This window comes from Eleutherodactylus coqui, chromosome 5, assembly GCF_035609145.1.
Source record: "Eleutherodactylus coqui strain aEleCoq1 chromosome 5, aEleCoq1.hap1, whole genome shotgun sequence".
NCBI classification, from domain to species: Eukaryota; Metazoa; Chordata; class Amphibia; order Anura; family Eleutherodactylidae; genus Eleutherodactylus; species Eleutherodactylus coqui.
Genome location: NC_089841.1, coordinates 251,983,745 through 252,008,481, shown reverse-complemented (window position 1 = coordinate 252,008,481; position 24,737 = coordinate 251,983,745). Strand labels below are relative to the sequence as shown.

At 49.4% G+C, this 24,737-nt stretch overlaps 1 protein-coding gene across 1 annotated transcript; it reads left to right on the top strand.

Annotated features, from left to right (window-relative positions):
* The first annotated feature begins 6,658 nt into the window (after nucleotides 1-6,658).
* On the top strand, nucleotides 6,659-17,625 carry THAP1 (THAP domain containing 1). Its single transcript, XM_066604482.1, has 3 exons — nucleotides 6,659-6,950; nucleotides 10,240-10,435; nucleotides 15,426-17,625. The coding sequence occupies exons 1-3, from the start codon at nucleotides 6,880-6,882 to the stop codon at nucleotides 15,804-15,806; spliced, it is 648 nt and encodes a 215-aa protein (XP_066460579.1). The 5' UTR covers nucleotides 6,659-6,879; the 3' UTR covers nucleotides 15,807-17,625.
* Nucleotides 17,626-24,737: the final 7,112 nt, after the last annotated feature.

Sequence of the window (24,737 nt, the reverse complement as noted above, 5' to 3'; positions counted from 1 at the left end):
GTTAAAGTACGGATGCAAAAACACCTCACATTACTTCAGTGAAATTGCGATCTGCCAGCGATTGCGTTACGCATGTCGGGGGATCAGCAAGTGTTTCCTATTGATTTCAACGGGGTACATCGCGTCGCACTCGCGTGCGCCTCGTACAGCATGCGATGTGTTTGACTGTCCCATTGAAAACAATGGGCGATGCATTCCGAGGGAAAAAATAGGAGATGCAGCGATGTTTTTAATTGGCAGCATCGCAGTGAGGAAAAAAAAATCGTTCATGTGCATGACCCCATTTAAAAGAATGGAGTTCATATTCGTGCATCTCGCAACGTACAGAACGCCTGCGAGATTTGCGCTCCTGTGAATGTAGCCTTAGGGCGCCTTCATATGGGTGTATTTCCTCCTGCTAAATTTGTGCTGATGCGTGCGCAATACGCTGTGCAAGTCCGCTGGAAAAAGAACTCGTCATTAGGCTAAATAGCTATTTAAATCGAGGTGTGTGTGTCTACTTCAGGCAAATAAACACGCCCAGCGGGCGCAAAGTGTGTGGTGAAGTATGCCGATGTGCATCGGAAAAAACCCTTGTGCATAGCGGAAAAACGTTGTACTAAGGCTTGCGCAAAAACACATACGGCCGTGTTTAGGAGCCCTAATTATAGATAAATCGGCAGCGCTCTAACTGCAGGCGCCAATTCACCCACCCTGACAGGGCCCCACTTTTGGGTATTTGCTCCTGGGTTTTTTTTCTTTAAAATTTACGGAACATCAGATGGAAATAACTCTGATGCCTGTGTTTAACTTGGCCTGATAGTCCAACTAAAAAGAAAAAAAATCACAGCTTGTCCTACTCATTTTCGGAAGAGAATAGCACAGGTCCATCAGCCGTGTTCTGCACACTGGACAACATACAGTCAGGATGTCTGAGCGCGGTCCGCTACCACTTTTAGGCCAGTGTCACACAGACATAAGCACCTTCTCACCGTGTATTTGTGCGAGAGGCGCTTCGTATTTGTGCCCGCATGTGCATGTTTTACTAAAAAAAAAATGCAACCATGCTCTCATTCATTGAAATGGACAATAGAGTTAATAAGTTCAATAAGTGCTGTTTTCGTGCAGAAATGCGCAAAAAAATAGGACAAGCTGTGTAATTTTTTTGCACAAATGAAATGCGCACACATAATTTGTGCATGTGAAGGACCCCACTGAAATCAGATGGTTCTATTCACTGCGGATTGCAAAATGCTGCACAAATACATTCGTATGACAAATTTACAGTTTGGGAAGTTGGTTTGGTGGGCGCAATGACCGACCCATAAATGAGCTACGGGGGGCTTTACACGGGACAACTATCCTCCATAGAGCTAGTGTGATAGTTGTTCTGTGTAAACTCGGCCACCAACCAGGTGACCAGCGAGAATGCTTTCACTAGCCGCTATTCGCTTAGCTGAAACTTACCTAAAAATAGTGGCTGGTTAATTACACTTACCATCTGGTGTAAACGGGCGGCCATTTGTCTTTCATTGACCGTGAAAGTGAACAGATCACCCAGAGTTGCTGAGTGTAAAAGCACAGAAACAACAGATGTGAGTTGGCTTCAGTGACTACTTACTGTGGCTATTCAGACGAAAGTTGTTCCTTCGGCCACTTTTACACAGGCGACAAAATTGCACATTTTTGCAGCGATGCGATAGCGTGAGAAGGCACACGTATGTGAAGCCCATGCTTTCCACTGGGTTCCTTCACATTAGCGCTGTTTTCTCTGATGCTATCTTGCAAGGGGAAAAAATTGTGCCATGCTCTATATTGCCGCGATTTGCTATTTTTCTGTAGCTCGTTTCCCTATGGAGCCTTCGTTATTGTTGCATCGCAACAAACAAAATCGCGGTTTTCATGCAATGCGATTTGAACATTGTAAACTAAGCCCTAGCTGCACTCCAAAAAAAAACCCTGAAAATATTTCCCTCAAGGGCTCGGTCCGAGTTCTCCCGTTGCTCTCCGGAGCTCCGCCGGGTGTCCTGCAATCCTCGTTCACCCACAGAAGATCCCTTCCTGGTTGCTGGATTTATAAATCCTGCCTCCAGGAAGCAATAGCTCTGATTGGTTGATCAAGCACTGCTCAGCCAATCAATGCAGCGCTCGATGAACCAATGCGATGTCTGTGATTGGTTCATCCAGTGCTGCACTGATTGGTTCTTCGGCCGCTGCTCAGCCCATAAACAGCCAGTGCGTTGTGGAGGCGGGATTTATGAATTGACCAATCAATGCCGCGGCTCAGCCAATTCAAAAATTTCAACTCCACAACACGCTGGTTGTTGATTGGTTCCTCAGCCGCTACTCAGCCAATCAATGCAGCAATGGATGAACTAATCACAGTCATCGCTTTCTGGAGGTGGGATTCATGAATTCAGTAACCAGAACTGCAGGACGCACGGCGGAGCTCTGGACAGCAGCGGGAGGACCCGGACCGCGACTGCTAGGTAAGTATTTCCTTTTTGTATGGAATGCAGCTGGGGTTTTTTTCGCGGTGGGGTTTAACCTTCTCGTGTTTATTGCATGATTTTATCACTGGCAGCAGCGACGCGTTGCGCGAATTTCTACAAGAAAATGCATCACTGTTGCTACAAAAGCTGTGATTTTGTAGCGGTGATATTGCTGTCGCTCGTGTGAAGGGCGGTCAATCTGTGAGAGGACAAGTTGCGAATCAAAGCCTTAGGCCCCCTTCACACGGGCGTATTTACACACATATTTAATTTCAATGGGTTTGTTCACATGCACTATTTTCCAGCGAATTTGCACACCCATAGAAGTCAATGAAGATATGCATGTGTGTGCAAAATACGCCAGGACATGCGTGAAACACTGCGCAATTGTGCAGGAAAAAAAATGTAATTCATTAGACTAATTAGCCATTTCAAAAGGAATTGTTCATTCCACAAATACGCAGCGCTCAGACGTGCACAAATACCACATACAGGCACTACCCAAGCCAGGATCCTGCTGCACATTGATGAGGGGCAAAACCCCCAAAACAGCTGTCTGTGCATGGATTCTGGCTTGGGCTGACAATTACCAGTCCTTGTTATAAGGCTTGTCTAAAAAATCTGACATTGACTTGCAGGAGTGCTGCCGTCCAATAGGTGGCGCTGCAAAGGTATTGTTCCATCTCCCTTATTTGCATATATATCCCAGAGGAGCAGGCATGGCCTTATAAGTCTTCTCACTCACCTTCTTGGTGCTCTTCATTATCGACCCTGTGTGAAGTACAGGAGAGGTAACCTTTGGGATGCCTAGGCCAGGCTGAGCGCAATTGTGCACATCTTAGCACGTTTTTGCGCTATGAACGAGGCTTTTTTGCGCACACATCGACGTATTTTCCTGCATTTTTTCTGCCCGCAGGACATATTCATTGGCGGGGCAAACAAATGCACCGATTGAAACAGCTAATTAGTTCCAGACGTTTTCTTTTTCCTGCGCAGTTATGCAGTGTGTATTGCGGGCCCATTCATGCACCCCCCACCATTGACTTCTATAGGGATCTTTGGTGCACAAATATGGAGAAAGATAGAGCATGTTCTATTTTTTTTGCGCAAAATATAGAAATCTGAATTAAAGTATTGAATTCCATGGTTGTATTCTCTGCGTACCCCTCCGCAAATACAGCGGTGTGAAGCTGGCCTACGGGTGTGTTTACATGCAGCACGCCTCCGGGTACTGGGTGAAGGGGTGCGCCGACAGCACGAAGGCGTCAGAGGGGAGCGCTGTATCTTCTGAGATCAGATTCGAGTCAAAATCCGACCAGTTGTGCATTTTGACTCTGTTTTGGATGTGGAAATGCAGAATTTAGGGGTTTCCCCACTCGGTTTGGACGGTGAAGAGGGGCGCCGGACGTTATTCATATCAGTGCTTCTCCCTACGAAGAAGAAAAAATAAAAATAGACCTTACTCACCCGTTTTCAGCCTTGGGCACTGCTGAAGGGCTCCAGCGGCTTCGGAGGAAGTCATGTGCCTTTGATTGGCTGCAGTGGTCACCTGACTTCCGCTGGATGTCCATGCAAAAGCCCACCAATGTATTTTAGTTGTGTCCGGAGGTGTGGACGGTCTCTTTCTGTATTTTTTGTCGTGCTCAACCATTATTTATTAATATTTATTGTAGTGAGAAAACCCTTTTAAGCACTCGACCAGAGTCCTGTGTGAGGCCCAGAGTCCTGTGTGAGGCCCAGAGTCCCGTGTGAGGCCCGGCGTCCCGCGTGAGGCGCGGCGTCCCATGGGAGGCCCGGCGTCCCATGCAAGGCCCAGAGTCCTGTGCGAGGCTCAGAGACCTGTGTGAGGCGCGGCGTCCTGTGCGAGGCGCAGCGTCCTGTGCGAGGCCCAGAGGCCCGGTGTCCCGTGCGAGGCCCAGAGACACGTTCGAGGCGCGGCGACCCGTGTGAGGCGTAGTGCCCAGATGCGGATTTGATTTGCACAATCGGCATGGGCCACTCATGGAAGATCTGCAACTCCAAGCGCCCGTAGGGAAGCCTCGGCGTCCGCAGCTGAATGTAAGCAGGCAGGTGTGATTTGCGGACCGTTTGGTGCGGAAAACCAATGGCAGCCGCTGCATCTCAGTGCGAATCCCGTGTGGACGGCTCAATAGCAGTCAGTGGGCGCGGGCGATCCGCGGCGCATCCGCAAATACAATTACTGATCCGCTGCGGATTTGATAGATAAAATCAATTAGGGAGGCAGATTGTTTTCCACACGGATGATCCGCTGTGCTTCCGTGCGGAAAAGCCATTACATCGGCGATCTCCCGCAAATGGTTTCCGCAGGGGATCCGATCCGCCCGTGGACATGAGGCCTCAGAGGAGCCTGGAGGACCTTTCACATGGAATAGTTGAACAGTGTTGCGGATCCGCCATCCTGTCGTAGGTTCAGCACCAACATCCGCAGTTAGGCCTCATGTCCACGGCACGCCTGGACACCCTGCACACCTGTCCGGGTCTTCTTTCTTCTGTCCTGCGGATGTGTGCGGACGTACCGGCCATGTTCCGCTCGTGTGCAGGAAGAATCGTTTTTTAGTTGCATACTACAGGCCGTATTTGCTGTAAAAATCAGAGGCGGACGGCCGCGCCGGATTCCACAGCAAAAATCCGTCTGTGGACATGAGGCCTGAGGCTAGTCACACGGGAGAGCGCGATATCGGGCCGTGAAACGCTTGTCAAGGTGCAGTTTTCCCCGCAGATACGAGGCGCTTTTCATGCAAGAACGCCTCGCATCATTTCTGTGAGCCCTGGCGCTTGTTTCATGCACATCGGAGGATCGGCAGGTGTTTATCGTTGATGTCAATGGGAAACATGGCAGCACGCTGGCGTGCGCGGCGTACGGCCTGCGATTGTCTGACTGCCCCCAGATAACAATAGGTGATGCGTCCTGAGGGCCGTGGAAGAATAGCGCATGCAGCCATTTGTAACCTCGCAGCATCGCTCCTCTGTATGACTCATGTGAACGCAGCCTTAACAGGTGGAATTTGGTGCGGAATTGGAAATAGCGGAATTTTGCGGTTAGCAGTGCGCATTTTGGTGACGAATGCAGAACACACATCGTTATGGAATGTTCCGTCCCTGAGGCCGGCTGCACACGGGCGGGTCAGAGCCCACAGCGGGATCTAACCCTGTGCCCACTGGCATTCGCGCGTACCTGCTTCTCTGTACCGCGGATGGTCCGCACGGCTCACCATCGGACATGCGCAGTAGTTTTATGCTTAAACCCCTGTTTTATATGCGTCGTTGCTAGGCGACCTTTCCACAATGTTCTCGCGGCGGTCCGCGGGTCGGACGGCTTTCAATGAATTCAATGGAAGCCGTCCGTGCAGAATCCACACTAAAATAGAACACGCTGCGATTTTCGCTCCGCAAGTGGAACTCGCAATTGGTTTCCGCTCGTGCGCAGGAAAAAAACACTTTTCCATAGCACGCTATGAGCGGTATTTGCTGCGGACGCCCGCTTCGGATACCGCAATTCAAATCCACCCGTGCGCAGGCGGCAGCAGACAACTTCATGGCACCCCAGGCGAGTGCTGCGCAAATTGTCCACAGGTAGAGGTGGTCCTGGCGATGCCACGCAGAGGAGCGCCTTCACACGGGCGTATTATTGCACGCAATACGCACAGAATAGGGCTGCTGATTGCAATTGGCTCCTTCAAATGTGCATTATTTTTTTTTTTTTGCATTTCGGTTGCGCAAAAAAACATATGCAACATGCTCTACTGCTCAGGGTATTTGTGCAACAATGGTCCAATGGGGCGGTGCGCAAATGTGTGCGAAACACAAGGAGACACGTGCTACGCTGCATAATTTAACTGGGAAATCACCAATATCGCGCCGGCCCTCGTGAATACGCCCAAAATCAGGTGCCTTATCATTGTATTGACTACTAGTGTCTAACAACTGAGTGACTTCTACTAACACCCCTCCAGCTTCTAGAACACGAGCTGCTAGTGACAACACTCCGCTGTTCGCTATGACGTCATGCTCATCGCCCCGCCCTGCCGTGACGTATACAGGTTCTAAGGGGGGAAAAAACAACGCTGGGCAGAATACACGAGAACAGGGCGTGGACTATGCAAAACACCATCACGTGACCGCAACAGCCCAATGACCGCGCGCGCTGAGTTAGCAGTCGTGACGACAGTTGAAGCGTTGTCAGCCATCTTGGAGCCGGGAGGAGCGCTACCCACTAATTTCTCTCTTGTTTTATAAAACGGTAATGGTCGGCGGGTGAGACGTATTTCTCCGTTAGGACTGTGAAGCGGGGGCGCCTGACGTTATTCGTATCGGTGTTTCTCCCTACGAAGAAGAGCCGGCCCAGCTCATCACTGAAAAACCAAACGAGGCGGAGGGAGCTGACATCATGGTGCAGTCGTGTTCTGCTTACGGCTGCAAAAACCGTTACGACAAGGATAAACCCATCTCCTTTCACAAGTGAGTAACGTGCGGGGCGGCGGTACGGGGCCGGTGGGTTAAGTTCTCCTCAGCCGCCGCGCTCCCGCCCGAAAATGGCTGTGCGCATGCGCGGTGTGAGGGCGCGCGGCGCGCCGAGGACGAGCTCCTGAGGTGTGAGGCGAGCTGTAGACGGTGACCCCTCCACCACAGGGGGCGCTGCTCCTTAGGGTGCTCGTCCTCATGGCCTCCTGATGGCGCCCCTTGTCTCTGGAGATCCAACTGTCAGCGAACCCTTTAAGGGCGCAGACCTTTTTTTTGCCCACCATTTTTGGTTTTTCCCTCCCCATTTTCAAAAAAATCTCTTCTTTCCCCGCCTGAGGGCTGTCTCTGCGGGACATTTTAAGTGCAGAGAAATGGGTGTTCCGCCATCTTTGTGGGTCTCATTTCTGTGGCGCACACACCGTAGCAGAAATGACCCGATTACTTCATTCTGCTGGTCACTATGATGGCGACAATACCGAATTCTAGCGTTTGTTTTTATTGCTGTACTACTTTCAATATATATTTTTTCCCCCCGGAGATATTTTACTTTCTGCCGCCATAACTTTTATTTTTCCGACGCCATAGCCGTGTGAGGGCTCGTTTTTTGCGGGGCGCCCTGTAGTTTCTATTGGTACTGTTTTGGAGTACATATGACTTTGATCGGCCGGTATTACAGTCAGCGGTGATCGTTCAGCTCAGCGTCCGTCGTTTATGCAGCGTAAATGATGCTGATCGCTCGGTGTTCATAGCAGCAGTTCAGTACTGAACGGCCGCTGTGTTCTGTTATTGGAGAGGGGAGTGAGAGGAGGGGAATCTTCTCCTGCCCCCCCTGCTCTGTGCCAGTGATAGTAGCTCCTATGCAGGAGCACGGGACTGAGGACACCCAGGGATGAGTGTTGGGCATTTGTCCCGTGTAAACCCAGCTTAACATTGTATGTCTTTGAAATTATTGCTAATTTCCATTGACTAATGCCGGCTGTCCACGGGCGATGCGGTATCCCACGGCGAAGTTCCACTAGTCATCCCTATCTAATAGGCTGACCGTGGAGAATCAGGGCAATTCGCAGCATGCTGCGAATTGCCCGTCGCAAGCGGAGAACCGCAATGATTCTCCGCTCATGGAGAGGTGTCGGCGCTTTCTATAGCAGTGCTATGTGAAGCGTTCACCAGCGGTTTACCGCCGGTGAATAAACTGCCGTGGACGGGGCCTAAGGCTGCATGCACGCAGGCGGATTTTTCGCTGTGGAATCCGGAGTGGGCATCCACCTCTGGATTCGGCAGCAGTCACCCTCCCTAATGTACTATGGAAAAACCATCCTTCATTTCCACAAGCAGAAGCCAAGATGTCCGAACTGCAGCTGGTTTGCAATTGACATTGCAGGAAAAGCAGGAGTTTAACCCTTTCCAATCCAATTTGTATCCTGGTTTTCCTAGTAGACTTACTCTTTTTCTGCCGTTATACAATGGGGCTATCTGCTGGCTAAAGCCAGTACTGCATGAGGTGACACATTCGATAGGCTCCGACAGCAGAGAGGCTGGCAATATACAGTAAGAGAACCCCGACGGACGTCTTCCAACATCAGAGCAGTACAGCCTTAAAGTGGTTGTCCCGCGGCAGCAAGTGGGTCTATACACTTCTGTATGGCCATATTAATGCACTTTGTAATGTACATTGTGCATTAATTATGAGCCATACAGAAGTTATAAGAAGTTTTATACTTACCTGCTCCGTTGCTGGCGTCCTCGTCTCCATGGTGCCGACTAATTTTCGGCCTCTAATGGCCAAATTAGCCGCGCTTGCGCAGTCCGGGTCTTCTGCTGTCTTCAATGGGGCCGCTCGTGCAGAATGCCGACTCCGTGTAGCTCCGCCCCGTGCCGATTCCAGCCAATCAGGAGGCTGGAATCGGCAATGGACCGCACAGAAGCCCTGCGGTCCACACAGAGAGGATCCCGGCGGCCATCTTCAGCAGGTGAGTATGAAGACGCCGGGATTCGGGTAAGTACTACCCGGTTTGTTTTTTTAACCCCTGCATCGGGGTTGTCTCGCGCCGAACGGGGGGGGGGGGTTTAAAAAAAAAACAAAAAAAAAACCCGTTTCGGCGTGGGACAACCCCTTTAAATCATAATGTCTGCAGAGGTCAGACAGTGGATTGGAAAGGGTTAAAACAAAAATCTGTACTGCGCATGTCTGACAGAGAGCTGTGCAAACATCAGACTGAAGAAGAAGAAATTTCAAGTACACGTGGATGCTGGCTGGGCACAGGGTCGGATTCCACTGCGGGCTCCCACATGCGGCATCCCACCCCGTCTGTGTGCATGCGGCCTTAAAGGGGGTGTTCCAAAATGGAATGCTGTCCAGGGAGTGCGACAACTGCCTCATCCCAAGAACAGGAGTTCCCGAAGGTCCTCGCACTCGTTTCTATGGGAACGCCGGGGATTGTTGAGTGTTTGAACTCTTTGGTGCACCCATCAACGTGACTGGAACAGTAACCAGCATGCACCACTGCCGATTCACTCCTGTGGGGGCTTTGAGAGACCCTGGTTGGGGTCCCAGTCCTCGAATCTTCACCAATCAGAACGTTATCCCTCAGGGCTCTTTCACACAGACTTCTTTTTCATCAGTATTTTGTAAAGTAGAATGGAAAGATTTGTATTTCTTATATTTTGGACCCGATACTGATGAAAAATCCACCCCTGTGAATAAGGCCTTACCATGTGAATGGGAAATAAATTTCTGTCTTGGCATTACCCCTTTAAGTGCACCTTTTTTAGTGTTGGACTCCAACATTTGCAGTTCTGTCGGGCTATAAGACTCATGATTAGCAGGGATGTTGCTGCATCATCCCCATGTGAATGTATAACTAACTTGTGTAGATTGTTACAGCGGCTGCTTTGAACATTAGAGGTGTTGTCCAAGTTCTAGCTCAGTGTAAAACCAGTTCCCCGAGCAGTAATATAACAAATAGGCTTATTCTCTCCCTGCTGTGTCCTGCGCTGCCGCCGCTCGTTTCTCCGCTCTTAGTTTACTGGCTGCAGTTTCGCACAGTTTACGCGACGTCACAGGCTCTGCAGCCAATTACAGAGCTGAAGACCATGAGCGGCGGAGTGGGACAGAGCAGAGACCGTATAAAGCTATGTATGTTACTGCTTGGTGAACATGCTTTGCGCTGGACCTAGAAGTCCGACAACCTCTTTAATATGCAAGAGAAATTTTTGAAACTTTTTTAATATAACTTCTCTTTCCAAGAAAACTTACATTGTTTTTTTGGGGTTTTTTTCTCTTTAGATTTCCCTTAACACGACCGCTTCTTTGTAAGAAATGGGAAGCTGCAGTCAGAAGGGCCGACTTTAAACCAACCAAGTACAGTAGCATTTGTTCTGACCACTTCACACCTGACTGCTTTAAGAGGGCCTGTAACAACAAACTTCTCAAGGACAACGCTGTTCCTACGGTGTTCTCTTACACAGATAATAAGCTGGCGGTAAGTTAAAGTGCACCTTTGCTGTCAGATGACTAATCAGGATAAGCTGCCAATTATGTACATCAGGCTAGGGGCCCTTTTACACGTAACGATATTCAAAAAATCATTTAAGCAATGGAAAGTGAATGAAAATCGTTCAGTCTAAAAGCGCGCCAATGACCAAATGACGAACGATAACAGTTTACTTTTTTCCCCGGCGTCGTCATGACGGCAGTACATGGAGGTTCCCCTCTGACCTTGTAGGGACAGGCAGCAAGAGGCTTGAAAAGGTTCCTCCTCCCTTCCATTCCTCAGTGCTTCCTGTCCCTACAGGGACAAGCAAGAGGGCTCCCTCCAAGGAGCCGAAAGATCAACGGGGAAAGGGGAAGCGCGGACCACAGGATTTGCCTCCCCTCTTAACTACTTTCATCCAGGGGAACGGCGGGCCACAGGCTTTGCCTCCCCTCTCTTCCTATCCGCGGCGCCAGGGAGAGCGGTGGGCCAGAGGCTCCTAAGATCCCTCTCCCACCGGCAGCAGGATTCAGCACACGTGATGCAGGGGGCGGGGCTTGTGACGAGTCATGACGTGATGACATCACACGCCGGCAGAACCCGGAAGTAGAGCCCCGGGATATTTAAAAAAAACCCTGACAGCCTCCACTACAGCAACAGCTTCATAGAAGTGTGCATCTCAGGGTTCTGGTCTTCTTTTTCTTCACCTTCTTCCAGCATGACCAGCAGAGAGACTGACGTGGAGGCCCTGCAAACTGTAAGTGTTCCATTAACCCTTTGCAATCCAATTTAGGATTAAGGTTACCTAGGGGGCTTTCTCTTTTTGACATTATACAATGGCGCCATCTGCTGGCTAGAGCCAGTACTGCGGTGTGGGACACGCTGGAGAGGCCTCCGATAACAGAGCGGCCAGTAATCTACAGTAAGAATACCCTGCCGGATGTCTTGACATCTGAGCTGCACAGCCTTCAATCAGAATGTCTTTGGACGCCACACAGTGGATTGGAAAGGGTTAAACCAAAAAAAGGTGCAATATGTACAAAGTTTGGTTTAAGGGTGGGCATTGTGTGTGGATTTATGCGCCTTTATGCATGTATCGTTGCAGGACAGGGAATCTGTTAAGGTAAAGCAGGATCCTAAAAAGAGGCATAGGAAGTGTTCCATGTGCCTTAAAAAATTAGAGGAGGCATATAAGAAATTGTTATGCCCAGAATGCACGGCCAAAATCCTTAGGAGCAGTCGGCATTTATGAAGGACATAAGGTACCTAGTCAAAGAGGAAGTGTGAGCGTCCATCTCCAGCCTTCCATCAGCCCAGCAGGAGAAAAAATCCACCAAGAGGCCCAGTTATGCGACACCAAGATCTGTCCAGGACGACATGTTTGGCGGACTAAGGGGCCTGAAACAGGATTGTTTTTCCTGTAAACACCACCCTGAAGAAGGCGATTTCTGATGAATGGGCCTGCACTGACAAACACCTGTATCTTCCCCGAGAATATAAAGAATGGGTCTTTACTAGAGATGAGCGAGCATACTCGATAAAGCGAGTAGTGCCTTATTCAAGTACCTGCCCGCTGGTCTCTAAAGATTCAGCTGCAGGTGCGGGTGATGGGGGAAAGAGAGATATCCCCTCCGTTCCTCCCCGCCCCCTGCCGCCACCCGAATCTTTAGAGACGAGCGGGCAGGTACTCGAATAAGGCACTACTCACTCGAGTTGTTTTTCCTTATCGAGTATGCTCACTCATCTTTAGTCTTTACGGACACAACGATACCAAATATGTGGGATTTCTTTTATACTAATATGAGAAAAGGCATAAAAAAGGTTTTGTGTTTTTTTTTGTTTTACATTTTTATTTTTGGAACATTATTCATTTTTTTTTTTTTTTTTACACCATCTGTGTCCCTCTGAGGGACTTACACTGCAGCAGTGATGATCGCTACGATAAGGCATTGCAGGACTTCTCTCCTGCAATGCCTTATTGCTTATACATCGATCACAGGCTCTGGCAATACAGGACGACAGTATCTGGCGTCCTGTTGCCATAGCAACCAGCCGGGCTCTCTGCGATAACATCGTGAGAGCCGGCTGAAGTCACAGAGGGAGCACGCACCCTCTGTGAACCCTTTTCCTGCTGCAAACTACTTAGATCGTGGCAGCTAAGGGGTTAACAGCAGGGGGCGCATCTCCGATGTATCCCTGCTGTTGCAGCGGGAGGCCGGCTATCATTGACAGCCGACCCCCGCTGTTGGATAGCGCGAGATCTGTCATGATCTCGCTATCCCTATGACGTAAGGGTACGTCATTTTGCGGGAAGTACCTCGCTGCCAGGACGTACCCTTACGTCATGGGGACTGAAGGGGTTAATGTCAGAATTCTGGTGTAAATGTGTATGAATTCCACCTATAGGTGTACACTTCTTGTGTAAAAAAAAAAAAAAAAAAATTAAGCACCTATGAGATGTCAGAATAGAATTTAACTGTGTGATTGTAACGTTGATATTAGTAAGTGATTACAATATCAAAACAAAAGAGTCATTTATTGTGGAGAGCTGACCCCTGTAGGGAGGCTCTAGTACCCTGTTGTACTGCCTCTAGCTTGGATAGAAGATGTGATACAGGCAGCATGGAGGCTCTAGTACTCTATTGTACCGCCTCTAACTTGGATAGAAGATGTGATACAGGCGGGCATGGAAGCTCTAGTACCCTGTTGTACTGCCTCTAGCTTGGATACAAGATGTTATACAGGCAGCATGGAAGATCTAGTATCCTGTTGTACCACCTCTAGCTTGTATACAAGATGTAATACGGGCAGCGTGTAGGCTCTAGTACCCTGTTGTACCGCCTCTAGCTTGAATGTGAGATGTGCCACGGGCGGCCATTGAGGCATACAGGTTCCATATGTTATCCTGTGTCGTATCGCTCCACTTATGCTGTACCTGAGCCTCTAGATGATGTAAACTTATAGGCTGTTGAAGTTGGCATCTCAAGTGGTCCCTTACATGTTCTAATGGTGATAAGTCTGGTGACCAGGCAGTCAATGGAGATGTAGCAATCTTGTGGAGGCATTCTTCTGACACCGTTGCTGTGTGTCGCCGAGCCAGGAGAGGAGCACATGTGGCTGCAGGATGTCCTGAACATATCGCTGAGCTGTCATTGTCCCTGATAACACTACTAGAAGTGACCAATTTTTATATGCGATTAGCCTCTCAGCCCATCATACCAGCAGGGGCAGTGTGCCACTCCACATCCCCTCGGTCTCCAGAAACGAACTCAAACGGGATCGGCGTCCAAACTAAACCTGGATTAGTCACTGAAGGCAACCCGGTTCCACTCCGTAGCATCCAGTTTTGTTGTTAACAACAGTACTGCAAACTGAGGCGACGGTGGGTGTCATATACAGTACATGTAATGAGCACTGTGAGACCAAATGTCCTTCAGCCAAGTGCCTGGAAATAGTTCCGACAGACTCAGGGGTCTATAACGATGGCGCCCCCTGTCTCTGCATGACAGACAACGAAACGGTTGGAGCAGCTCATGATTGTTGGATGATCGATCAATCCTCTCTTGGTCTGTTGGGGGATCCTGAGCCCGGTCACCTTGTGTGCCCTCATGCATCCACTGGTCCCAACACCCCCTAACAGTCTGGTCAGATGCTTCTTTCTACTAGTGGTCTGTAGGGTGCGTCCTGAGCCTGGTCACCTTGTATGCCCTCATGATTCACTGAAAAAGCCAAAAATGTAATACCTGAAAGTCTGCAGAGCAGACATGGTCACCATAGGCAGGCACAATCGCCATCGGCCTAATCGCCGTAGGGCAGGCGCAATGGCCATAACCCCTAAAAATATGCAGTCAGCCAGACAATATAGTGTGGAGGAGCAACTTGTTCATTGCAGGCTAATATGCAGTCACCCACTAAACCCAGCCCAGATTGGGGAGGAGTGACTGCATATAAACCCAATCTGGGCTGGGTTGAGTGGGTGACTGCATATTAGCCTGCAATGAACAAGTTGCTCCTCCACACTGGCGATCGTACCTATGGCAACCATGTCTGCAGACTTTCAGGTATTACATTTTTGTTTTTTTCAGTGAATGTCTTTGTTGTATGCCCTCATGCATCTACTGATCCCAACACCTCCTAACAGCCTAGTCAGATGCTCCTCCCTACTGGTGGTCTGTAGAGGGTGTCCTGAGCCCGGTCACCTTGTGTGCCCTCACACATCCACTGGTCCCAACACCTCCTAACAGTCTGGTTAGATGCTCCTCTCTACTGGTGGTCTGTATGGGGTGTCCTGAGCCCGGTCACCTTGTGTGCCCTCACGCATTCACTGGTCCCAACACCTCCTAACAGCCTAGTCAGATGCTCCTCTCTACTGGTGGTCTGTAGGGGGTGTCCTGAGCCCGGTCACCTTGTGTGCCTTCACACATCCACTGGTCCCCAACACCTCCTAACAGTCTGGTCAGACGCTCCTCTCTAATGGTGGTCTTTTGAGGGTGTCCTGAGCCCAGTCACCTTGTGTGCCCTCACGCATTCACTGGTCCCAACACCTCCTAACAGTCTGGTCAGACGCTTCTCTCTGCTGGTTGTCTGTCAGAGTGTCCTGAGCCCGGTCACCTTGTGTGCCCTCACACACCCACTGGTCCCAACACCTCCTAACAGTCTGAACAGAATGGCCCAGGTGGCGGGAATTCATCAATACGACCATTCAGCTTCTCGCATCCCAATAATGCGCCCCTCTCAGACTCTGGTAACTGTAACTATAATAGAGACCCAAAATGCTGCTTTTATTCATATGTACTCCAAAATGGTATAAAAAAACTTAAGCTGGTCATGCAATAACACAAGTCCTCACGCAGCCCCATCGATGAATGGGGGGGGAAAAAAAGTTGGTTTTATGAATGCAGCAATGATGATTTCAATTAGCTAAGGATCAGTGATTTCAATGCACCAATATATACTTTATGATGTTAATCAGCTTACGCCAATCTCTGATTTATTGTAGAGTATGAAGAATGTCAAGAAAGAAGAGCTGAGTGCGCCCGCCCCTGCTGTTCCAGAGATAGACCCTGCTATTGGTCTGCTGTTGCCTCCTCCATATACTCCTAGTCATATAGCGGTGATATGTGACCACAACTATACAGTGGAAGATACAGTCCATCAGAGGAGGCGAATACAACAGTTGGAAGAACAGGTTGATAAACTGAGAAAAAAGCTTAGAATAGCCAACCAGAGGTGCAGAAGACAAGAGCGCACCCTGGAAAAACTGGAGAAGGAAGTGTTCGATTATAAAAACGGCTCCGGCTTTGTGATCGTTCCGAGCAATTATTTTGAAGTGTTGAATGAGGGCGAAAGAACGGAGACTCCCACAATTATAAATATCTAATCCTATAGGTAGTTCACTTAATCACTGTTATGTGCAGATCCATTAGGGTACTCTCACACATTTGCAGTCAAGGTGAACTTAACGAGACTCTGACACCATCCTTCTACAACCCTCTCTGAAGACATCATTAAGTAGTGTCTGTCACACTGATAACAGTGATATGTCTGTATGTATCTGTGCAGTAGTTTTAGAGAAACTTGCGTTTAATTAGTAGCAGACAGACATAGAACTAGTCCTGCATATTCATGAGGTGTGGCCTAGCCGCACCCACCCTCCAGCCAATGATTGGCAGCTCAATCTCCATACACGGTAGCAGCCAATCAGTGGCTGGAGGACACGGTGGGTTTAGCTCATAAACATCCAGGATTACCTTAAGTAGTCCTCTATGTATTTGCTGCTACTAATAAAAGGCATGTTTCTCCAAAACTACTGCACAGAGGCACACAGCAGACATATCACTGTAGTCAGCGTGACCGGCACTACCTTTATACTATCCCTAGAGAGGTGCAAAAAGATGGTGAGAGAGTCTCTTTAAAACCGCGGCAAAAAAAAAAAATGCAAGCATTTCTGCCACGTTTTGATGCCCTTTTGGTTTTCACAAGTAAAACGTGCCAAAAAAATGTTTCACCTGTGAAAACTGAAAAATACATTCTTGGGGCTTATTCCGCCGTGCGTATATCGGCCAGGTTTTCACGCCCGGCTGATATACGCTGTCCCTCACTGTAGGGGAAGGAGGCAGGCCTTGAGCAGTGCACTGAGCTCCCCCGCCGCCCCTCCACACTGTTTGCAATAGGAGGGGTGGTGCTAAGTCCCACCCCATCCCAAGCAATCCCAAGCCCTTATTTTAAAATGCAGTTTTAACGGCACCTAGACTGCTGATGTGTGAGCATACCCTAAAATATTGCATAGCCATTGCTTGATATAAGTTCTCTGCTAAATTGTTCTGTTATATTTTGATAGCGGGGCTTCTGACACCTCCTGTTGTGTGAGTGTTACTATGCTGCCACAGCTTCTGAAGATAGGAAGGGATCCTAGACAACCAATAGTAAAACCTGCTTATATACCTCACTAGCAAAATGTTCCACCGTTCACATTAACAGGTTTCTAGAAATTGGTGAGTAGATTAAGCCTAGCAATCGTTCTGTGGTCGCTGGAGATGTGTCCCGCACTCTGTCTGTTTCCACCGCTCGATGTCCAAACTGATATGTTGTCTTCATTTTGTGATCAGCTTCTTGATGGTGTGATGTTAGGTTAAAGCCTTGTGATCTGACCCGATGCACCTGAATGTCGTGTATGGAGGGATTTCTTTATGGCATAAACGGCTACTGTTTACACGTCCTTTAGGAAAGTTACAATTCTAATGTAATCGCACTGCAAAAAATCTATAGGAAATGCCTCATAAGCTCCTGAAATATATATTTAGAACAGTCCAAGTCCAGAAAAAAAACTGCGGTGAAGCCTCACAATTGCATTTTTTTTTTCTTCATCGGCGACCTCTTTTTTTTTCTTTTTTTAAGATTTTTATTTTTTTATTTTAAATCTTTCTAAAAGTTGTATTTCTGATATCTGTATCAAGAGTGAAAAAGCTAACTTTTTGATATAGGTAACTTTAAAAATAATTTAAAAAAATGTCCTATTTTGTACAACTTAGATTAAAGTGATACAAGTAATGAAATGCAAACCATTGTCTTGTGTTTTTTAGAATATTGCTACATTTGTATGCACAAAATATGGGTGACACGGTTAATTTTTGCTTTCTGCTGGTGAAAAATTTTACTAGCTCTCTAATGTATTTCAATAAATATGCAAACTAAAAGTGTTCAACTTGTGGTTTGTTTTTTTTTTTTGTTTGTTTTTTTAAGTTATGTTGAGAAAAAAAAACTGAAAAAACAAAACAAAAGTCCCTTGGGCCATGATCCAATCCTCTTATGGCGAGTCGGAGAAATCTAGTGAGGGACTGAAGAGGGAAGACTTCATACACAGTTTTGTTCATACATACAATGGAGGCTCCATACAATAAGCTATTTTATTCAGTTAAAGGGGTTGTCCCGCGCCGAAACGTTTTTTTTTTTCAATAGCCCCCCCCGTTTGGCGCGAGACAAACCCGATGCAGGCATAAAAAAAACAAACCGTCCAGTACTTACCCGAATCCCAGCGCTCCGGCGACTTCTGACTTACCTTGTGAAGATGGCCGCCGGGATCTTCACCCTCGGTGGACCGCAGGTCTTCTGTGCGGTCCATTGCCGATTCCAGCCTCCTGATTGGCTGGAATCGGCACACGTGACGGGGCGGAGCTACGAGGGCAGCTCTCCAGCACGAGCAGCCCCATTCAAAACGGAGAAGACCGGACTGCGCAAGCGCGTCTAATCGGGCGATTAGACGCTGAAAATTAGACGGCACCATGGAGACGGGGACGCTAGCAACGGAACAGGTAAGTGAATAACTTCTGTATGGCTCATAATTAATGCACAATGTACATTACAAAGTGCATTAATATGGCCATACAGAAGTGTATACCCCCACTTTGTTTCGCGGGACAACCCCTTTAAAACACAGACCATGAGGAAACCCAATGCATCCCCCCTATAAATTGATGTGGTGCGTTGGGCTCTGCTGCCGTCCGTCATGTCACAGCTGCTGTGATGGAACAGAAAAACAATATGCAATGCTGATGAGAATGTAGCCTCCCGGTCCTATAAGGGATCTTTCACACAGCACAGAATTAGTCTGCGCCATAATGTTATCTCTATGGGGCTTGAATTCCGCACTTGGTAAAATCCGCACGTCTTCACTTCAAAACCACAAGATTAAATTCCACAGCGGAATTTCAGACTTCTAACATACAGGAGATGTCATTCCACAATTAAAGGGGAGGGGGGAGGGGGGAGAGGCAGGCGGGGTTCACTTCACCTTGAGCTGCCTGATTCTTCTCTTTCCTGTGAGGTTACTTACATTTGTCTGCCATTCAATGTACATTAAGGTACAGGACAGCAGGGGGACTGCCTATCTTCTTCAGAGATTGCCCATGCGAGCCGTCTCTGAAATGGATTACAATTCCTTCCTAGGCAGTGAAGCTACAGCACAGGGATGTGACCTTCACTGACCCAGCCGGAAGGAATTTGAGGAATGCAGCCTTCATAACAAGCAGGGCCCAGCATGCGGTGAGGTGACCCGGGAGAGTGCAAGAGCTCAGGTAGGAAAAGATGTGCTAAGGAAACTGACAGGGAAGGAATAGTTAAGTATAGATTTTTTTTTTTTTTTTTTTATTTTTTTTAAATGACGAAACCCCTTTAATTTTTTTTATTTTTTTCTAAAGTTCTCACCCTACAACTAGATGGCTGAAAACTGATAAATCTGTGGGATCCCCACTGATCGTGAGAACGGGGGGTCTGGTCAGGCTTCAAATGAATGGAGCTTGAACATCTAACAGAGCTGACTGACCCAGGTCTCAAGACTTAGGGCGAGCACCCACTGACGTTTTTTTACCTGCGTTTTGCGTTTTTCCAGCACAGGCATAGAGATAACATGTGTTCCTGTCCACTGGCGTTTTTTTTGCGTTGCGTTTGCGTTTTTAACATAGGAACTGTCAGTTGCATATGTGTCCTTATTTTTCTCCATGGAAATTAATGGCAAAGCCGCGAAAAACGCCGCGGAAAACGCGCGGAAAAAACGCGGGACACGCGGCGAAAACGCTGCGTTTTTTTCCCGCGGAAAACGCAAACGCCAGTGGGTGCTCACCCTAAACCATCACACCAATCAGATATTGACGGCCTAACCTGAGGATAGGTCATTAGTAGAGATGAGCGAACATACTCGTCCGAGCTTGATACGCGTCCGAGTATTAGGGTGTTCGAGATACTCATTACTAGAGGCGAGCACCACGCGATGTCCAAGTTACTTTAACTTTCATCTCTGAGACGTTAGCGCGCTTTTCTGGCCAATAGAAAGACAGGGAAGGCATTACAACTTCCCCCTGCGACGTTCAAGCCCTATAGCACCCCCCTGCAGTAAGTGGCTGGTGAGATCAGGTGTCATCCGAGTATATAAATCAGCCCCTCCCGCGGCTCGCCACAGATGCATTCTGACAGAGATCAGGGAAAGTGCTGCTGATGCCGGAGCTGCTATAGGGAGAGCGTTAGGAGTGATTTTAGGCTTCAAGAACCCCAACGGTCCTTCTTAGGGCCACATCTGACCATGTGCAGTACTGTTGAGGCTGCTTTTTGCAGTGTTGCACTTTTTTTTTTTTGTATATCGGCCGTGCAGAGCATTGTGTCCTCAGTCTGCAGTCATTGTACAGAGTATAGGGCCAGTACTGGTGAGGCAGGGAAAGAGATATTCAGGCTTTATAGGCAGTGGGCTTTTTCCAAAAAATTGGGGAAAAATACTATATTTGGGCTGCCTGTGACAGTCTTCAGTTTACTGCGTGTCTGCGGGGGGTAGTAGTCCAAATTAATACGCAGCTAAGCGTTACAGCAGGCTGGCGCAAAATTGTTTCCTGGATCTGCTGTCTGTTACATCAGCGCCGTCATCCCGCCAGAGGGAAACAGTATACATAATATTATACGCTGCCTACAGTATCTATCTGCTGGGGGTAGTAGTCCTAATTAATACGCAGCTAAGCGTTACAGCAGGCTTGCGCAAAATTGTTTCCTGGATCTGCTGTCTCTGTTACATCAGCGCCGTCATCCCGCCAGAGGGAAACAGTATACATAATATTATACGCTGCCTACAGTATCTATCTGCTGGGGGTAGTAGTCCTAATTAATACGCAGCTAAGCGTTACAGCAGGCTTGCGCAAAATTGTTTTCTGGATCTGCTGTCTCTGTTACATCAGCGCCGTCATCCCGCCAGAGGGAAACAGTATACATAATATTATACGCTGCCTACAGTATCTGCTGGGGGTAGTAGTCCTAATTAATACGCAGCTAAGCGTTACAGCAGGCTTGCGCAAAATTGTTTCCTGGATCTGCTGTCTCTGTTACATCAGCGCCGTCATCCCGCCAGAGGAAAAGAGTATACTTAATATTATACGCTGCCTACAGTATCTATCTGCTGGGGGTAGTAGTCCTAATTAATACGCAGCTAAGCGTTACAGCAGGCTTGCGCAAAATTGTTTCCTGGATCTGCTGTCTCTGTTACATCAGCGCCGTCATCCCGCCAGAGGGAAACAGTATACATAATATTATACGCTGCCTACAGTATCTATCTGCTGGGGGTAATAGTCCTAATTAATACGCAGCTAAGCGTTACAGCAGGCTGGCGCAAAATTGTTTCCTGGATCTGCGGTCTCTGTTACATCAGCGCCGTCATCCCGCCAGAGGAAAAGAGTATACTTAATATTATACGCTGCCTACAGTATCTATCTGCTGGGGGTAGTAGTCCTAATTAATACGCAGCTAAGCGTTACAGCAGGCTTGCGCAAAATTGTTTCCTGGATCTGCTGTCTCTGTTACATCAGCGCCGTCATCCCGCCAGAGGGAAACAGTATGCATAATATACGCTGCCTACAGTATCTATCTGCTGGGGGTAATAGTCCTAATTAATACGCAGCTAAGCGTTAGAGCAGGCTTGCGCAAAATTGTTTCCTGGAACTGCTGTCTCTGTTACATCAGCGCCGTCATCCCGCCAGAGGGAAACAGTATACATAATATTATACGCTGCCTACAGTATCTATCTGCTGGGGGTAGTAGTCCTAATTAATACGCAGCTAAGCGTTACAGCAGGCTGGTGCAAAATTGTTTCCTGGATCTGCTGTCTCTGTTACATCAGCGCCGTCATCCCGCCAGAGGGAAACAGTATACATAATATTATACGCTGCCTACAGTATCTATCTGCTGGGGGTAGTAGTCCTAATTAATACGCAGCTAAGCGTTACAGCAGGCTGGCGCAAAATTGTTTCCTGGATCTGCTGTGCGTTCCGTAAGGGAAGTCAGCCTCCAACCACAGGCCAATAAGCGGCACATTTCATTACAGCGTTCTGTTTCTGCACTACTGGTAATACAGCATGCTGAGGGGTAGGGGTAGGGGTAGGCCTAGAGGACGTGGACGCGGGCGAGGATGCGGAGGCCCAAGTCAGGGTGTGGGCACAGGCCGAGCTCCTGATCCAGGTGTATCGCAGCCGACTGCTGCGGGATTAGGAGAGAGGCACGTTTCTGGCGTCCCCACATTCATCTGACAATTAATGGGTCCGCGCGGTAGACCTTTATTAGAAAATGAGCAGTGTGAGCAGGTCCTGTCGTGGATGGCAGAAAGTGCATCCAGCAATCTATCGACCACCCAGAATTCTGCGCCGTCCACTGCTGCAACTCTGAATCCTCTGGCTGCTGCTCCTCCTTCCTCCCAGCCTCCTCACTCCATTACAATGACACATTCTGAGGAGCAGGCAGACTCCCAGGAACTGTTCTCGGGCCCCTGCCCAGAATGGGCAGCAATGGTTCCGAATCCTCTCCCACTGGAGGAGTTTGTCGTGACCGATGCCCAACCTTTGGAAAGTTCCCGGGGTCCGGGGGATGAGGCTGGGGACTTCCGGCAACTGTCTCAAGAGCTTTCAGTGGGTGAGGAGGACGATGACGATGAGACACAGTTGTCTATCACTCAGGTAGTAGTAATTGGAGTAAGTCCAAGGGAGGAGCGCACAGAGGATTTGGAGGAAGAGCAGCAGGACGATGAGGTGACTGACCCCACCTGGTTTGCTGCGACTACTGAGGACAGGTCTTCAGAGGGGGAGGCAAGTGCAGCAGCAGGGCAGGTTGGAAGAGGCAGTGCGGTGGCCAGGGGTAGAGGCAGGGCCAGACCGAATAATCCACCAACTGTTTCCCAAAGCGCCCCCTCACGCCATGCCACCCTGCAGAGGCCGAGGTGCTCAAAGGTCTGGCAGTTTTTCACTGAGAGTGCAGACGACCGACGAACAGTGGTGTGCAACCTTTGTCGCGCCAAGATCAGCCGGGGAGCCACCACCACCAGCCTCACCACCACCAGCATGCGCAGACATATGATGGCCAAGCACCCCACAAGGTGGGACAAAGGCCGTTCACCGCCTCCGGTTTGCACCGCTGCCTCTCCCCCTGTGCCCCAACCTGCCACTGAGATCCAACCCCCCTCTCAGAACACAGGCACTACCGTCTCCTGGCCTGCACCCACACCCTCACCTCCGCTGTGCTCGGCCCCATCCACCAATGTCTCTCAGCGCACCGTCCAGCCGTCGCTAGCGCAAGTGTTGGAGCGCAAGCGCAAGTACGCCGCCATGCACCCGCACGCTCAAGCGTTAAACGTGCACATAGCCAAATTTATCAGCCAGGAGATGCTGCCGTATAGGGTTGTGGAAACAGAGGCTTTCAAAGGTATGATGGCGGCGGCGGCCCCACGCTACTCAGTTCCCAGTCGCCACTACTTTTTCCGATGTGCCGTCCCAGCCCTGCATGACCACGTCTCCCGCAACATTGTACGCGCCCTCACCAACGCGGTTACTGGCAAGGTCCACTTAACAACGGACACGTGGACAAGCACAGGCGGGCAGGGCCACTATATCTCCCTGACGGCACATTGGGTGAATTTAGTGGAGGCTGGGACAGAGTCAGAGCCTGGGACCGCTCACGTCCTACCCACCCCCAGAATTGCGGGCCCCAGCTCGGTGGTGGTATCTGCGGCGGTGTATGCTTCCTCCACTAAATCACCCTCCTCCTCCTCCTCCTACGCAACCTCTGTCTCGCAATCAAGATGTGTCAGCAGCAGCACGTCGCCAGCAGTCGGTGTCGCGCGTTGTGGCAGCACAGCGGTGGTCAAGCGCCAGCAGGCCGTGCTGAAACTACTCAGCTTAGGAGAGAAGAGGCACACGGCCCACGAACTGCTGCAGGGTCTGACAGAGCAGACCGACCGCTGGCTTGCGCCGGTGAGCCTCCAACCGGGCATGGTCGTGTGTGACAACCGCCGTAACCTGGTGGCGGCTCTGCAGCTCGGCAGCCTCACACACGTGCCATGCCTGGCCCACGTCTTTAATTTGGTGGTTCAGCGCTTTCTGAAAAGCTACCCACGCTTGTCAGACCTGCTCGGAAAGGTGCGCCGGCTCTGCGCACATTTCCGCAAGTCCCACACGGATGCTGCCACCCTGCGCACCCTGCAACATCGGTTTGATCTGCCAGTGCACCGACTGCTGTGCGACGTGCCCACACGGTGGAACTCTACGCTCCACATGTTGGCCAGGCTCTATGAGCAGCATAGAGCTATAGTGGAATACCAACTACAACATGGGCGGCGCAGTGGGAGTCAGCCTCCTCAATTCTTTACAGAAGAGTGGGCCTGGTTGGCAGACATCTGCCAGGTCCTTGGAAACTTTGAGGAGTCTACCCAGATGGTGAGCGGCGATGCTGCAATCATTAGCGTCACCATTCCTCTGCTATGCCTCTTGAGAAGTTCCCTGCAAAGCATAAAGGCAGGCGCTTTGCGCTCGGAAACAGAGGCGGTGGAAGACAGTATGTCGCTGTATAGTCAGAGCACCCTCCTGTCTATATCTCAGCGCGTTGAGGAGGAGGAAGATGAGCATGAGGAGGAGGGGGAAGAGACAGCTTGGCCCACTGCTGAGGGTACCCATGCTGCTTGCCTGTCATCCTTTCAGCGTGTATGGCCTGAGGAGGATCCTGAAAGTGATCTTCCTAGTGAGGACAGCCATGTGTTGCGTACAGGTACCCTGGCACACATGGCTGACTTCATGTTAGGATGCCTTTCTCGTGACCCTCGCGTTACATGCATTCTGGCCACTACGGATTACTGGGTGTACACACTGCTCGACCCACGGTATAAGGAGAACCTTTCCACTCTCATACCCGAAGAGGAAAGGGGTTTGAGAGTGATGCTATACCACAGGACCCTGGCAGACAAACTGATGGTAAAATTCCCATCCGACAGCGCTAGTGGCCGAAGGCGCAGTTCCGAGGA

Bases quoted from the DNA above. Each gene is read 5' to 3' on its own strand.
- THAP1 (XM_066604482.1), top strand. From the start codon at position 6,880: ATGGTGCAGTCGTGTTCTGCTTACGGCTGCAAAAACCGTTACGACAAG. The intron at 6,951-10,239 runs GTGAGTAACGTG...TTTTCTCTTTAG, and splicing joins AAACCCATCTCCTTTCACAA to ATTTCCCTTAACACGACCGC. The intron at 10,436-15,425 runs GTAAGTTAAAGT...GATTTATTGTAG, and splicing joins ACACAGATAATAAGCTGGCG to AGTATGAAGAATGTCAAGAA.